This window comes from Ananas comosus, linkage group 16, assembly GCF_001540865.1.
Source record: "Ananas comosus cultivar F153 linkage group 16, ASM154086v1, whole genome shotgun sequence".
In the NCBI taxonomy this organism is placed as follows: Eukaryota; Viridiplantae; Streptophyta; class Magnoliopsida; order Poales; family Bromeliaceae; genus Ananas; species Ananas comosus.
The window spans coordinates 2,311,394-2,328,341 of NC_033636.1; the positions used below are offsets into that span (position 1 = coordinate 2,311,394).

The 16,948-nt window shown below is 35.5% G+C and overlaps 1 protein-coding gene across 2 annotated transcripts; it reads left to right on the forward strand.

Moving 5' to 3' along the window:
- On the forward strand, positions 1,896–16,652 carry LOC109722462 (protein-tyrosine sulfotransferase-like). Of its 2 annotated transcripts, none has more exons than XM_020250530.1 (13): positions 1,896–2,116; positions 9,025–9,098; positions 9,903–10,077; positions 10,171–10,242; positions 10,882–11,170; positions 12,521–12,664; positions 13,536–13,640; positions 13,739–13,889; positions 14,099–14,151; positions 14,251–14,319; positions 14,446–14,565; positions 15,258–15,425; positions 16,327–16,652. In XM_020250530.1, exons 2-13 carry the CDS (start codon positions 9,050–9,052, stop codon positions 16,462–16,464), a joined length of 1,533 nt encoding a protein of 510 aa, XP_020106119.1. In that variant the 5' UTR covers positions 1,896–2,116; positions 9,025–9,049; the 3' UTR covers positions 16,465–16,652. The 2 variants fall into 2 exon arrangements, with proteins under 2 accessions (XP_020106119.1, XP_020106120.1); XM_020250531.1 differs by having other exon boundaries at positions 10,897–11,170.

A 16,948-nucleotide genomic window follows, 5' to 3' on the forward strand; every position in this document is an offset into this window, starting at 1 on the left:
CGTTTTCTAATTGGCTTTCAAAAAAGGACCCCGAGGTGTGACATACCGTTAAATATAATCTACAGTATTTGTAATATCTAAAAATCAAATTTCATAATTTTTTGAATTTATAATAAATTCATCAAATAGGTATAAAATAAATGATCAAAATCCAACGATCTTCTAAACATAGGGGATAAGAGTTTTTAATTTGAGATCAAAATTATTGATCTTGATCTATATAGTTAATAGATTTTTATTAAAAGTTCATCCAACTTTAATTTTTGTACACCATTAATTCAGAATCGCTACACCGGCCATTAAAAATGCAATTATTCTTCTATATTGTTAACTCGAAATCACTCGATATTAGCAATTAAAAATATCAATTTTGAGGTGCTTTGATCATAAAGTATAGTATGCCACAAAAAAAAAATCGATTTCTAAAATATTTAAATATTCTAAATTATATTTAACAGTATAAATCATCGATTTGGAAGCTATATTATCGAAAATGACTAGTAAGTACGAAGGTAATCATACTCATAATAGTATAATAGTCGCTCTCTCTATAGCTATATTTTGATTGAATGGAATTTTTTATTTGAATAAACAATCGTCAACAATTAGTGTGATGCTTGACGCAGAAGGATAAACAACATGTAGGCAATAATTTCGGAGTTTTTGGGCGACAAACCCTACATAGTTTTTTAATTATAAAAATATGCATTAAAAATTTTTATTTGTAATATTAGATTTAAACAGTAAATGATTTATTTTTTTTAGAAATTCTTACTTTTATCCAACAGTAAAATTTTTACTTTTAAACAATAAATTTTTATTTGTAATATTAGATTAAACAGTAAACTTTTATTTGTAATATTAAAAATTTTTATTTGTAATATTAGATTTAAACAGTAAATGATTTACTTTTATCAAATTTATATATTTTGTACATCTAAACTCTAAAAGATGTACAATATTAAACAATAAAAATAATTTTAACATTTTAAAGTAATAAATAACATACCGTATTTAAAAAAGGGTAAATCATTCACCGTATAAAATTAGTTTTATAAACAACTTTTTAAAGGATTAATTGCATACCGCTCCTTATAAACATAGCAAATAGCAAATACAATTATACAAAGTTCAACTTTTAACTTTTATCTCTACAAAAGTCCAATGATATTCATATTTATCCCTCTGGTTTGTTACCGTTTGAGAATTGTTTATTTTTTAACAGCAGATAAGTGAAATGTCAATTTTGTGATCACAAATATGTCCTTTCAAAAGCCCAAACGACTATTAATCGTCCAAAAATATTTCCATAAAAAATTTTCAATGGGCATCTTCTTTTTCTTTAAAATCCAACCCAATCCATCATTATTGTAACCTCTTCTCTCACCTTTCTCCTAAATATTTTTTGTGGAGCAAAATATAAAAAAAATCATAGAGAAAAATTGAATGGAAAGCAACACACGTTCGACATAGGCGAAGTAACACGCGTTGGGGATGAATTGGAGACAGAAAAATTTTAGTTACGGATTCGAAACTAGCATGAAGGAGAGAGAGGAACAGAAAGAGAAAGAGAAAAAGAAAAGTTTCTATTGCTAGAGTTTTAATTTAGAGAAAAAAATAAAATATAAAAAGGGTAAAAATGTTAATTTATCTTATTAACTAAAATAAGATTAAATTTTTTGGACGGATCCTAAAGGTAGAGATATATATTTAAAAATATTAAGATTTTTATAGCAATAATATAAAAAAATTGAACTATATAGAAATATATTTGTAATTTGTTATGTTTATTTTAGAGCTGGATGCAATTATTTTTTTTTATATACTAATTTTATAAATTATAATATTTTTTTTCTATCAGCAGGGAGCCACTGGCCGAGACCGCTCCCCGACCGCTCCCCGACGCCCGACGGCTCCCCGACGGCCACGCCCACGCCCACGCCCGACAGCTCCCCGACGGCGGGCGGGCGGGCGGGCGTGGGTCCCACTCGCCTTCTTCTCCGTCCCTTTCCTCCACCCCGACCTCCATTTTCCCCGTCTAGGGTTTCTCCTCCCTTCCGCCACTCTAACAGAAGACTAAAGCATATTTATTCGCTTCTTCCTCGATCCGACCACGGTGCGTGCTCCTCCTCCTAATCTCTCCGTGAAAAAATTTAATTTAATGTATATTCAGAATCAATTTGTTGCAGTATCTGTAGGCATGATTGCCACTGTTTCTTTGGCCAATGTAAAAGTTATCTGCGGCTGGAAAAGCGAGGAAAAACATAGGGAAAATGAATTATGTAGCTTATTCAGTATGAGTATGGAGATTTTCTTGTTTGATTGGAAGTGTTAGGACTTCTTTTTTCCTCGAAAGGTCTTAATATTCATGATTTTATAGGACCAGCATATTTCACTTCACAAAAATTAAGACATTTGATTATAATGAATTTCTTGAGTAAACCAAAGAGATATGTCGAACAAAATACTTATGCATCCAAATAGGGCCTAATGGTGATACTGTTTACAATACGTTTGTGTCCCACGATTCGAGCATGATTGGAGACATTTGGCCCTTCCTCAGGCTCTAATTTAGTTGAGGTATGTCTCTATATTTGTGGTTTTAGTATGCGAACAATTTACTTGGTTCCTAGCTGTTCGAGCATTTGATGGGGCTCTAAGTTAATTGTATGTTTGAGCGTTAAAATAACACCATGACTTGATTGTCCTTTTACCTTTGTAAAATTTATACCGGGAGAGCTTAACACTTCTTCTCCTCAAGGGCACAAGACAAGATATTAGACGACGGTCATGCCGCCGAAAAACTTCTTTTATATAGGGAGTTCTTATTGCATGCTAAAACAAATGAACAACCAAGTGTTAACCATGATGGGAAATCTTCATTTGAAAGAACCGAACCTCAACTAAATAGATATCAATTACTGGTTTGTTTCTTGAAAAAGGAAGCTTAATTGTCTAAAGAGAGAAATGATAAAGAGGAGGTCATGAATTTGCAGGCAGGGTCTCATTCCTTTCTGATACATAGTGGAATGAAATGTGCAGTGCTATTGAATAGGATATAGGACTAAAAGAAGTTATATGCCTTTTGGATGGAATTGCTACAACATAAGCATTCTTCATATCAGAATTAGTGCTCACAAAAATTTGAATTTATTCATAAATGTGAGCACCATTTGCAATGTCTTGTTTGACTCAGTTAAACCTTGGTTTTAAGAAAACACAAAGGAAAACAAATAGATAGAATCATGTATTATTGTATCTTGAGGCAATAAGTGATCAAGTAAATCCAACAATATTTTGTTAATGCCTTTTTGGTCGCTTTTTCATACGTGTCACAATGAGCTTGTCTGGTCCAGGTGGCTTGCAATTATGAACATAGGAAATCAAGTTACGTTTCTAGTTTTTAACTTCTTGGCCTTATCTGTCTTGGTTGTAGTGTCCCTTTTGTTAGGAAAAATCATTAGCGAGGAATTGTAATGAAGGAAAGTAAGAACAAATAAGGAAAAGATATTGGGTCTTGACCTCAGCCTAGTAAACCAAAGAGGCCTATTTCAAGCTAAGACCAATGAATGCTCTTCCTACTCCTTATCCTGGGTTGTGGGTTTTAGGTTCCGTGTACATGTGTGAGCCTTTCTTGGTCTAATAACACCCCAAACTTGGAATTGGGAATTGCTTTACTATGGTAGAAAGGTGTGTTGGCTGATTGTTGGCATGACAGATATACTGGCATGGCAATATTTCTTTCATTTTCCTAGCATACGGCCCAGTTCCATAAAATCATACATCAACAAAATACCAAAGATGGTAGCGATCGAGCAAGCCCTTTTTGTTTTGTCCTGCTATTTTTCCCCTACCCCACTGTGCCCTTTTCCTTGCTTTTGTGTTGAGGTTGCCCTTGGGAATCTACCCTATTTAGGTATTCGGATTCCCTGATCAATTTTATAAGAAAAAGAGTACTTTGGTTTGGAAAAAAACACCACCATTTAAATAGTCAGAGTTAGCCATCTGTCTCTGCTCTTGCATTTCAACCGGTGTGTACAGTGAATCTCATTCAATATGCAGTGGCACTATTCTTTTCTATTCTTTCCTTTATTTATTGATTGATTGCTATATTAAACTAATATAAATAAACAACAATGGTCTTTCCCTTGATAGTGGAGGGATGTAAAAAAATAAAAAATAAAATTGCACTTGTGGCTACAATGAGGCTACTCAGGATGTTGCTTTTGGTGGTGTTGGGACCGTTTCTTTGCTTGCTTTGCAATATCTGCTTATGAACTGACATGGCACCCTTAATTCCGAGGACACATCTACGACATTCCTTTCTTCTAGTCCTTCCTGGTGTTAAAAGGATTTGCGTTAGTTCATTCCCAATTGGAACGAGAAAGATTTTGGAGATCACATCGGATGAAATTAAATATGTTTGTTTTTTCTCCTCTTCCCTTTCTTTAGCTGACCTTCTCTTTAGAGAGAGCTTTACTAGTGTTGATCTTAATTTTACTTTTTTGATGTTTTGGGGTTGCAAATACCGAATGGTGTTTTGGTGCTTCTCAATCATTGTTATCTCATCTCGTTGTTGGAAACTTCTACCCTGTGTTCCCAAGATTGACTCCTATTTCACCTTCTTGCTATCTTCTTTGATAGTTGTTGACTCTTACGCCTGTTCTTTTATCTTTTACTAATTAAGAACCCGTGCTTTGCTGCAAGAAGTTCTTATAGTTGTTCTGAATTAAAACAATAGAGACAACATAAAAATAAAAGTCTACGTAAGTTATATAGGTAAAATTTGGATCATAACCTAATTCTAAATAAGTTCTGTCATTTAGATATGGAATACGATATTATTTAACATTTATTACTTTTATGTATGTCACCTTTTTAATTCTATTTATAATATACAGTGCGATGTTGTATCAATAGTTAGTTCACAGCGAGGCATCTCCATCTCGAGCTTCTTAGTAATTACACGTAGTAATTTAATGTAAGAAAGCTCAATAACCGTCATCGTGGAGCTGCAAGGTAACAATAAGTACATGGAAGAAGACGAGAGATGCAAGAAAGATAAGTATCCATAGAAGAGAAGGGTGGAAAACTAAGTAAGCAAACAACTACAAAATTGGGAAAAAAATTATGTAATACTCTTTCATAGGACTTTCAAAGAGGCTCAGATAGATCACCGATAGATCACCGCCGAAGGAAAACATGCGTCTTCAATAAGTAAACAGAAAATTCGCAAATACGTAAACTATCTCCGTCAGTAAATCATGGTAAAGTTAGAGAACAATACAGTAGAGAGTAGCTTGGGAATAAAGAGGAGCAAAGGAAAAGCATGAAGCAAAGGAGAAGCCTGTAGGAGAAGTGTAAGCTCACTTTGAAAAATCTTAAGTAATTGAGGGAAGGACATTAATCAATTATTCTGTTCTCTTTCTCCATGCTCTTTCCCTTCAAATCATCATTGCCTCTTTCATTCAGCTTACACAATGAGAAAAGATGCAAATCGTAAAGTTGCAAATCGAAAAAAATGTAAAACGTAACCATGGGTAAATCCCACTCTAAAGCAGAGGAAAAGGGTCATAGTAAACATTATGCTCGTAATCAGCGAGAAAAGAAGCAATCAGAGAATCACTAAAGAAAACATGTAGCAACAGTGGTAGAATAAGACCATGTAAAAAATCCGCGGCAATGTAGTGGAGGGCAATTTGAAATTTCTATAAAGGATAGGCAACCATAGGGAGAAAAGAACAAAAAGAGGAGAGCACTTTTGCAAAGGCTCAGGTAGTTCACTGCACAGTAATACATGCATCTTCTTCAGCATGAAAATAATGAATTCGCAACTACATAAGCGTCTGCAACAGTACAACATGGAAAAACTATCTCAAGCAGTAATCATATAAAAATGAGAGCACACAGGAGGAGGAAAATATATTAGAAATAGAGAGAAGCAAAAGGAAAACACGCAGCGAAGGAGAGGCATGCAACAAAAGCATAGTCTCGCATAAAAAAAATGTAAGCTACTTCAATAGAGGGCAGTAATAAACTATTTCCTATTTTTTTGTTCTCTTTTGTTTTTTTACTTAAAATCATCATTACCTCTTTCGTTCGATTTATACTATCTAGAACATTAACCAAACAGATAGATCATCAATGAAAAGAGGGGTAATAAAGCATATGTTCGAGAAAAAGAGAAGCAAGAATAAGGCAAAGCCATTTATTTAACAAACTACAAGTAAATCGTAAAATTGTTAATCATAAATTTAAAACACAACCACTAGTAAATCCCATTGTAAAGCAGAGGAAAAGAGGCATAGTAAACAATATGCTCATAATCGGTAGGAAGAGAAATAAATAGAGAATCAGTAAAGAAAACATTAAGCAAAAAAATGAAAAAAAGTATGTAACGGAAAGAAAAAATTAGTGGAAGAATAAGACCGCTTAAAAAATCCGGGGCAATGTAGTGGAGGCAAATCAAAACTTTCTAAAAAGGTTAGGAAGGAATTAAGAAAACAGCGAGAAAAGAGCGGGATAAAAAGAGAAAGCACTTTCGAAGAGAATTAGAACAGAACATGGTAATACTTGTATTTTCTTCAGTATGAAAACAGTGAATTCACAATTACATAAGCTATCTCCAGCAGTAGAGCATGAAAAAACTACCTCTAGCACTAAAGCATGTAAAAATTAGAGTACACCGGAGGAGGGAAAATAGCTTGGAAATAGAGAGAAGCAAAATGAAAACATGCAGCGAAGCAGAGACACCAAACAAAAGTGTAATCCCACATAAAAAAAATGTAAACTAATTTAGTAGAGAGTTGTAATCAACTATTCTCTATTTTTGCTTGTTCCTTTTATTAAAATCATCATTGTCTCTTTCATTCAACTTATGCCTTCTAGGACATTAACCAAACGAATAAAGCATTAACGAAAAGAAAGGTAATAAAGTATATGTTCAAGGAAGAAAGAAGCAAGAATGTGGGAGAGCCATTTAGAGCCATTTATTAATCAAACAGAAAGTCGACAAATGAAATGAGGGGAGAGAGGCTTTAAATAACATCATCAAATCTATTAAACATAGGATAAATTCATTTGTAGAGGCAATTTTAGTAAAAGAGTAAATAATAAATAGGAACAAGAGAAGCGAGCCTCATCTCAAAGGAAAAAAAAATCCTAAAGTTCAAGAGAAGACAACATCTATGAGAAAGGACGTAGAAAGTAAGGAATATATATGGGAAACAACATATTCCACACAATAAAACATTTAGCACTAATATATAAGGAGTGGAATTTTACTAAACAAAGTAGGGAACAAATCGGCAACACAAAAAAGGAGGAGAGCAAGGTGTGATTCGCAAGGGGTTGCCTGTAGCTACCTAGCAAACAAAGAAGATACAAAATGTTAGCAGAAATTCATACCCACGCCATTTTTAGAAACTGTCACATAAGTAAAGGTAGAAGGAAGAAAACCTATAGGATCAAAGGGTATTCGGAAGATGTTAATTAGAAGTTACCTACCAAACACAAAAAATTCAATATTTTAATTGAACATACAAATAAAATCTTGAAGACACAATATCTCTAAGAATTATTATTAAAGAACTATCAAACCTTCGGATCCAAGGTTGGGCCGCCTTGTGTTCTCTCTGAGAAGTACCACCTCTATTTATAGCATGAGGCCTCCGATGAGCATAGCGTAGTAGAGATAGAGGGTGGCTGTGGGAGGAGATAGAAGGAGAGGGAGGAGGTGGCAATGTTGAGGCAGTGTCGTACGATCTAAGGACATGCTATTGTATAGAGTGAGCAGATTGTGATTATGGCGGTCAATCCCATCATCGTTGACTACCAACACTTCTAATGGGAAGGGGCAGAAAAGAGAAGGCCTCGCATGACCAGAGGGACACAGGGAGGAGCTAGAGGGAGAGAGAGGGGTGAGAGAGTACTTTGTGAAACCTGCTCATGCATAAAAGCGAGGAGAGGCTAATGATGGTTGCCAATCCCATCATTATGGGTTGCCAACATCTCCGAGAGAGAAGGGAGAGAGTACAAAATAGAAGAGAGGCAAGCAAGAGAAAGAGAGAGGGAAGAGTGAGAGAGTACTGTGGCTGTACAAACCCGTTTATGCATAAAAATAAGGAGATGTTGATGATGGTGGCCAATCCTATTATCGCACATTGCCAACACCTCCGAGAGAGAGGATAATTAGTACAAAGAGTAAGAACGGGAGAGGCAGAAAAAAATACAGAGAATAGATAAGAATGGTGACGAATAGTAATTCCATCGCCATTCATTCCCCATTGGCTCTACCGTCTATGGCGGAAGAGGATAGTATGCATTAAATGCAAGGATGAAGAAGGACCATAGGCAACAAATGTGGAAACGAGGGAGATAAGGAGCTGTACATCACTGGACCGACGAAAGGGGAGGAAAAGGGCTTGGAACGGGACCGTATAGCGCCGTACATTACCATGGCAACCATCCCACCAAAAAACGGCCGAGGTCCCTATTGGCGCATATCACAGATTGCACTCATAAAGAGGGGGAGTAGGCGAAAGGGTGGACAACATATGTGTTTATACCTCACCATTCAAGTAGAGGAAAGGACGGTGGTGGGGGTGGGAGTGGGAGAAAGTGCTGGAGACGGAATAGAGGGGGGGGGTATTTGGTTGGGGTGGTTGGGACGGTAGGGCGGATGGAAAGCGTAGTAAGGTGGGGGCTGGGGAATGGATAGGGCGTACTGCAGGGGATGGGTTTGACGGAGGGGGAGGAATGCCGAGGGGAGGAGGCGAAACGGTAACAGTACAAGAAATCAACATACATACAAGAAATCAACATACATACTGTTTAGAACTCACGATTCATGTCTTTTTTATAGATTCGTTACCTCGAGAAATTTTCCTACTGATTTTTTTTTTTTTTTTTGGGTTCTTCTTCCTCTTTTTCTTCTTGCCTGCACCTACTCTAGGGGTTTCTCTAATTTTCACCGTATGAAGCAATTTTGTGATGCGACCTTGTCTTTGATTTTTGTTTTTGTAGGTAAAGCCGGATCAAGAAACAAAAAATGTCAGGAAACCTCAAGTTTATCATTTCTACAGTACTACTATTATTTGGTATGTCGTACTTTAATCTTTGTCATGTACTTTGTGTTTCTACAAGCTTTACGTCTCTCTCTCTCTCTCTCTCTCTCTCTCTCTCTCTGTTGCTGGAATTTTTGGAGCATTTTCTATGTTCTTCATGTCAATCTTGTATTCATTTGATACTAGATTTTATCATAACTGACATTAGCATTTACACTCTTTTGTATCTTCACCCTTTCTTCCTTTAATCATGAATGAATTAAAAGTCTTGCAGGTCCTCTGCCCAACCATAATCTCTCAAATCCTCTGGTTTCTCAGTAGTTTTGCCTTCTGTACACAGTACATTGCTCTAATTTGTTTTTACACTCTTTCATTTATAGAACCGAGCTTAACATCACCTATTTATGTCTTTCCAACCCTTATCCTACTTGTTGGTTATTGGTTTAAGTCCTTTATCTGATTTAGTAATTCAGATTTCACAAAGAATTCTTTTACAATAAGTCGAAACCTATTCTTCATTGTCTTTATCTTCTGAGTTGAAGTGTGATTTGAGATGTGGTTATTAGTTTCAGGGTATTCTTTCTGCAGCATTTGCAGATGTTCTTTTAGCTATTTCAGATAGCTCATATGTCATAACTTCTATTAGCAACGTTTTATGTTCTGGCAATATTTCTAATTTTCCAAATGCATACTTGTTTTGCTTTGTTAGTTCATAGAATACGGCTTCTCTAGTTACTTGAAGTGTCCTCACTAATCAACAATTTGTCATTGATAGTGTTGGCACATGCCTCTACTGTGAATAACCTGACAGTAATTTTTTTTTTTACTATTGGTTAGCAATATCAACACCTGTCTGCTCCAATGAAGATAATTATTTGCATTGTCAAAGGGTTGTTAAGAATTGGGTAGAATCTTCCCGTGAGAGTGGACAAGACAGAGATAAGTTAAACCTGAAAGATTTATTGTTCTTTTTACATGTTCCTAGAACCGGTGGACGAACATACTTCCATTGGTAAGTATGTCCAAAGTTGCGCTTACATAATAAAGTCACAGTACATTTTTGTGCCACCGAACTTATGCTGACAGATATTTTTACTATTGGCAGCTTTTTGAGAAAGCTGTACACCAGTGCTCAGGAATGCCCACGCTCATATGACAAGCTGCGTTTTGACCCCAGGTGATTGTCCTTTTTGGCTGAAAAATATATTAGATTGTGCTGTACCGGTGCCACTTAGTTCTCTTATGCATAGACTATGTGAGATACAAATGGTATATGGCGCAAGCATGTAAATGTTTGCTCTGTGTTTGTTGCAAGTTTGTCGCTCTCAAAATTTCTGACATTTTGATTCTTAAAACAGTAAGAAAGAACATCATTCATCTACCTTTGCTATCATTTGGTTTAGAAAACAGTAATAGTTATAAAACTTTTATTGAAAGTAGTAGACGTTCCTCTATAAGTGCATTTCGAGAATGGAAACAGCAGTTATAATGTGTAGTAGCAGTAACCACTGGACCACTTACCAGGAGTTCATTAGTGTTGTGCGAATTTTCTGTTTGTGCTGATAAGCAATCTGAAATATTTTTCATTTGTACGTACTAATTTACTATTCAACCAATAGAATTTCAAACGCATAATTTGACAATTTATAAGCATATTTGACCAATTGGTATTTGTGTTTTTTGACGATTCTTTCATAGTTCTGTGAAACCCGAGGAATTAGAGTATATTGATATTGTGCATTCTTATTAGGTAACAGAGTACACATGATAAATTTATTCGAGTGGTTTTAGTTACTTACATCTTAACTTTGGGCAGCAAACCAAACTGCAGATTGGTTGTTAGTCATGATGACTATAGTTTGATTTCCAAACTGCCTGAAGATAGATCCTCTGTGGTGACAATATTAAGAAATCCACTTGATCGCGTATTTAGCACATATGAATTTTCTGTGGAAGTTGCTGCTAGGTTTCTTGTGCATCCAAACCTAACTTCAGCGAAGCAAATGTCTAGTCGAATACGGCCGAAATCTCGTGGTGTAAGCACGTTGGATATCTGGCCTTGGAAATACTTGGTTCCTTGGATGAGAGAGGACCTCTTTGTTCGGGTATTTTTCTCAACTTTTTTTTTTTTTTCCACCTGTGTTTTGTGACAATGCTTTACTGTGAATTGTAACCAAGTTTTAGTAAAATTATGGGAACAAATGCATCAAAGACGGATTTCCTAATTCATATCCCCCCCAAACCATTTTGCATCTTTGAGCCTTCCCCTTTGTTAGCTAAGCTTCCCCTCAATTCTGGAATTACTCTTATAGTTGGAAACAATTAAAATCTAAGAAAAAGTTAGGAAATGTCCCAGATTCTGAAAGGGAGCCTGAAACTCAAATTTTCTTTTTCCTGTGTATATCTATGTCTATCTCATAGGAGAAAACAGATATCTTATTGCGATTTTTTCTATTTTTTACCTTGAACAACAGCTGTTGGTAGTTTGTGCAGCTTACAAGTGGAAACGGTGCTTGTTTTAGATACTATTGGTACTCTTCGTTGTGTGGAGACTTGATTATCATCTGTTATTTTCTGAGTCTTGTTATCCTAATTCCTCACCATCACAACAATTTATCTTCATTCACTGGGATTGAACATATGCCTTCCCAATTTTCAATTTCTAATTGGTCTTTATAGTTTGAAATATTCTCACATTGTAAAAACGTAGATGCATGTTAAAGTTGAAGTTACACAGTGAATGTATATAGAATGTCTTATTATTCTTTGTAACCAAAGACTAAAGTAAATTACTGTATATCTGAATGGAAAAGATAGTGATATAAGTTATTGTCGTGCCAATTTAGAGTCGTAACTAAGTGCCTCCACATTCGTCAGTATCAAGCTTGACTGCCTTAGTCAAATAATCCTTATTTTTTAAAAGTTATCAGTTTTTCTCTCCTCCGAGTCTACTGTAACTTGATCGTCTATCGGGATTTTTATTATGATCCAACAACTTCTTTGCAACTTTCCTAAAAGAAATAGTCGCTACCGTTTATTGTAATAGACGTACCAAATGTGCATGAATTTTAATGCTTATGTTGAGTGGGGTTGCTTATCAGAACTCTCCATTCCTCCCTTTCTCTCTGACTCCTTCCCTGCGCCCTCCTCGCGCCCCTTCCCTACATCGCCCACCCCCTCTGTCACTCTAATCCAGTAGGGTTGGATCTCCATGTGCTCAAGATCGTGGGTTTTCTTTTCTTCTATTCTTTTCTCCGATTTAAGAAAAACATAAAGTGGGCTAACAGAAACCTACCACAGTTTTCTTTCATTGGTGTTCATTGGTGTTGGGACAGGAAATTGCCTGATTATTTTATGATGTAACTGTTGCAATGGAACTTTTTGTTTCTTCTTCTATTTCTTTCTTCATTTACCTCTTCTCCTAATTTTCTTTTTTCTTTGGAACATTTTACTAGAGGGATGCAAGGAAACTTGGGAAACTTAGAAGGATGAATGAAATAACTGATCCATATAACATGGAAAATATGGTGATGCCTCTACATGACTTCATCAATGATCCTTTAGCTCATGAGATCGTTCACAATGGAGCGACTTTTCAGGTATAGTAGCATGTTTCTTATGCCTTTCTTTTTCATTACATGGGTGTCATGGGGCTGAATTGCATGACATTCTATCTGCCAGCAGTATTAAGGCTGAATAAAATTTGTGCTACTTGCTCCCTTAAGTAGTCATTAGGCATTGAGCTCTAATTGACATTTAAACTAATTAAATTTTCTTGAAGAAGCAAAGATTGATTCTTTTCAATTTTCATCCCACTTTATCTAAGCCTTTTGTAGTATTGAAAGCTAGTCTATATGTAGAAGTCATTTTGTTCTTTGCTCTTTCTATTGCATGTGCTGATTTTCATTTGAAGTATTCAAATTAACCACCGCCAGTGAAAATGTCGGATCATTTAGCTGTGCGTGTACTAATAATGCAAAGCATCTACGTCATGATTCTTCCTTTTTACTTAATTGAACTTGGAACTTTTGAACACGAGATGATTACATATTATCTAAGAAAATGTTCCAAACTTTTGTGTTCCGTACCTGTCAAAGGGCATGGCTACTTATTTTTGATTCATTCGATAGAGAAGACAGAAGCACGATTCCCGTTGTTTCAGCTGTATTGTACAGTAGGACGTTGCTTTCCTTTTCTTTTCTTTGTTAGCTTTAGTATCTATGATTTTCACACCATTGTCACATTTTTTTTTTTCCAGGAGTTCTTGTAAGCCATGTAGTTTTGATCTTACGCATGACTTTCTGAAACCCTATTTGGGGATTTCACCTTTGTGATGTGTATGACAGAACATTTGAATTTTTCTGTTGCTATAGTAGGCGTTATTTGCTTAAATTTTGGATATGATCTCCAATTCTTAGTATTAGATTCCTTTCTTGATTTTTGTCGATACCTTTTCCCTTCAATTGATAGGTAGCAGGACTGACAAACAATTCTTATTTGCCGGAAGCTCATGAAGTGCGTGAATGTGTGAGGAAACACCCAACACTTGGCCGTGCTGTACTTGAGGTTGCAAAGGTACATAAATAATCATACCACACATATTTTTTCCGTATTTGCACCTCCTCCTCATTTTTCCCATTAGACGGCAGTGACTTTGTTTTCTTATCATACAGAGTAGGCTGGATCAAATGCTGTATGTTGGACTTACTGAGGATCACAAGAAGTCTGCCAGATTGTTTGTTAATATGGTTGGAGCACAAGTCCTTTCCCAATCTGAAGCCTTGAGCTCCTCTGATGTTCAGGCTGAGGCATCCAGGAAAACTGGTATTGCTGCTTTTTAATTTTTATTTATACTTTTTTCTGTATCTTGCCTTAAGGAATTATAGACCAGATATTCTCATTCTCACTGGGAACATCTGATTCATCTCTGTGCATAAGTGATGCTAACTTTCTTAGCTATGCGGACAGTTTGGTATATTAAATGTGAGATATGGATAATGAAAGTGTCGTTTCTTGTGAATTTGCGTTCGCAGAATTAAGCTCTTCCTTTCCAGAGAGTGAGACCGGAGAACCAGATCAAATTCAGGTAAACTGTAACTGGATATGATTGTGCATGAAATCCTGATAGCCCTCTTGAACCATTAGCAAGGATATCCCCTCATGCGTTTTCTTTCTTTCATTATAGAGTAGCAACTACAGTCAACTAGGCACTGAAGTTTCTTCTCCTACAGATGCTACATCAGTTGAAGCAAATGTAATACCATCGATTTACCTTTATCTTTATGCTTGAAAATGTGTTTCTGATTTCTTGAAATTAATTTATATATAAAAAAAACTATCTTCTCATTAATTGCACCTTCTTACTTTTGACTGATATCAGATGACTGTTGAGAAATTGATGGGAGCCTATGAAGAATGCATTTCCAGCTTGCGAAAATCTCAATCAACTCGGCGTAGTATGTCTCTGAAAAGGATTGCTCCTGCTAACTTTTCAAAGGAGGTAAGGTGCAATAGGGAGTCGGATAGTTTGCAACAGTAATTAGCTTACTTAATAATTTTGTTCCTTATGTTTAATACACTAAAAAATATGTGGCTTGTATCAACAGAATAGGATTTAACCGAGGGCCCAAGAGACATAGTGCTCAAACTTTGCTATCTTTCTTTTTTTTTTCTTTTTTTTTGTCTTTTTTTTTTTTCAGTTTAGCTATGCCTGTCTCACTAAGTTCAATGTTGTTTGTGAAGCGAAGTGATCTGTTTTGGTCAAATTCTAGAATTAGAAAAGTAGGCAATCTTCTTTTCTGTTGTTTGGCCATTCATCTAATCTATTATCATTTTAGGCTACCATTTTTGACATGCTATATAATTCTGAGAAAAGCTTCTTGTTACTTTTTTTTTTTTTGATGCAAAATGTAATAACTAGCCTATGAAGATTGCTTCCTTGATTTTGGATCTGTTTTAAATTTGATTGGCTTTACCTGCACATTAAATTCTTCATGACTAACATCCATGGTGAGACTGTCGGAATTCAGAAACGTGAGCAGGAAGTTGCTTTGTAAGTATGTGTCAAGCATTTTGCTGATGCACATTTACATTAACTAAATTGCAAAGTTATTTTGTGATTATGCTCCTTGAATAATGGCATTGGAAAGACTTGTTACTAACTGACGACAAATGATTATTTTGGATTTGCAGGCACGCCTCCTGGTCCCAGAAACAGTTCTGCAGCAGATCATCTCATTGAACAGCCTTGATATGGAACTATATAGGCATGCAGAGAGTATCTTCTTGCAACAAGAGCATCATAGTCTTAAGGGGCGCGGTGCTTTCATGGCGCAGCAACAGCAAAAGATGATAAACACTGTTAGTCCTGGTTCATCCCTTCATTTACATGCAAAATCTTGTCAGTTTATCAAAAAAGAAATAATTTCATACTTAAATTGATGGCCAAATCACACTTTTGACCCTCAAACTGAGGCGGTTGAGACTTTGGTCCTTAATCTTTTGGCCTTGTTTGGTATTGTGTTTGTTTTTTATTTTTTTGAATAGAATTTCTGTATATCAAAAGTTTAGGAGTGGACAGTGGATTGCTTTCTATCCTTTCATCCAAGGTACTTGACAATAAAACACAAAAACTTTAAAATAATATTTTGTTAATTCCTTTTTTTTTAAACAAATTATTATCTACCACTTAGCCGGATGGATTGTAAGCTAATCAACTATAATAACAGAAGGTCTTTCTTCCAATATGTCAAATTATATAGATTAGTGTTTAAAAAAGTGAGAAACAACAACGATACCTAACGAGGTCTTAATTTGTTGCAATTTCTAGCTCGCACTTTCTAGATTGTTGCAATCAAGTTCCGCTGTCCAAATTTAGTTGACTAGATAATAATATGTCGCTGATGTGGCATTTTAGTCATTACCATCTCATTAACTACAATACTGCAAGTCACTGCATCATCAACGACACGTTACCATTTGGTCAACTAAATTGTACTGTGGAACTTGATTGCAACAGTCTAGATTGTTCGAGCTAGAACTTTGCAACAAAAATTAAAGTTTTGAGTACCAAAGTGTCACGCGTCTCATACCGCCCCATAGTTTGATGACCAAAAGTTTAATTTAAGCCTAAATTGATCTTTTATCTTAAAAAAAAATTAAAAGCTTTGGCTTGGGCTCCCTTGATGTTCTTGTTGGCAGGGAATTACATCATGGTAGTAAAATATGTGCTAATGTTTGTGATGTTTCTCTTACTTTTTAGGAACATGAAAGCTCATGGAACAACTTGTATAATGGGTACTCTTCAGGGAAGGTTTTCTTGTTAACCACCACTCTAACCATTTGCCTCATCTTATTTGTTATAACAAAAAGGAGGAGGACATCTAAACTTAAGGTTTGAACATGATAGCTGCTATAAGTAATGCTCTTGTTACACATATATTCAAACTTAAAAAAAGAGCTTTTACACCTATGTTTGGATCTGTTGACTTTGTTAGGCAACATGCAAAAGGTTGAAAAGCTGAGTTGGATCACTGACTCTCTGTTGATGGTTCTGGCCATTATTATTATTATTATTATTTTTTTAAATACCTGTTAGCAGCAGAAAAGTTGGTTAGAGTTTTTGGCCAAAGCACTGAGCAGTTGGAAATGCGGCAAATAAGTTTTATTTAAAAAGGTGATTAAGGTCTAGTTTGGTAATGTGGTGACTATATAAAAACACTATTTTTATACTACAGAAGGATAATTTTAAAAGCGATTTTAACCTTTTCTTCTTTTATACTTTAAAATTGCGGTTGCAATTGTTGTGTTACATGCTTCTCCGGTGGTAATTGCGATCGCAATTTTACAGCATTAGAAGAGAAAAGATTGTAAGCGCTTTTCTT

Bases quoted from the DNA above. Each gene is read 5' to 3' on its own strand.
- LOC109722462 (XM_020250530.1), top strand. From the start codon at position 9,050: ATGTCAGGAAACCTCAAGTTTATCATTTCTACAGTACTACTATTATTT. The intron at 13,641-13,738 runs GTACATAAATAA...CTTATCATACAG, and splicing joins CTGTACTTGAGGTTGCAAAG to AGTAGGCTGGATCAAATGCT. The intron at 13,890-14,098 runs GTATTGCTGCTT...TTGCGTTCGCAG, and splicing joins TGAGGCATCCAGGAAAACTG to AATTAAGCTCTTCCTTTCCA.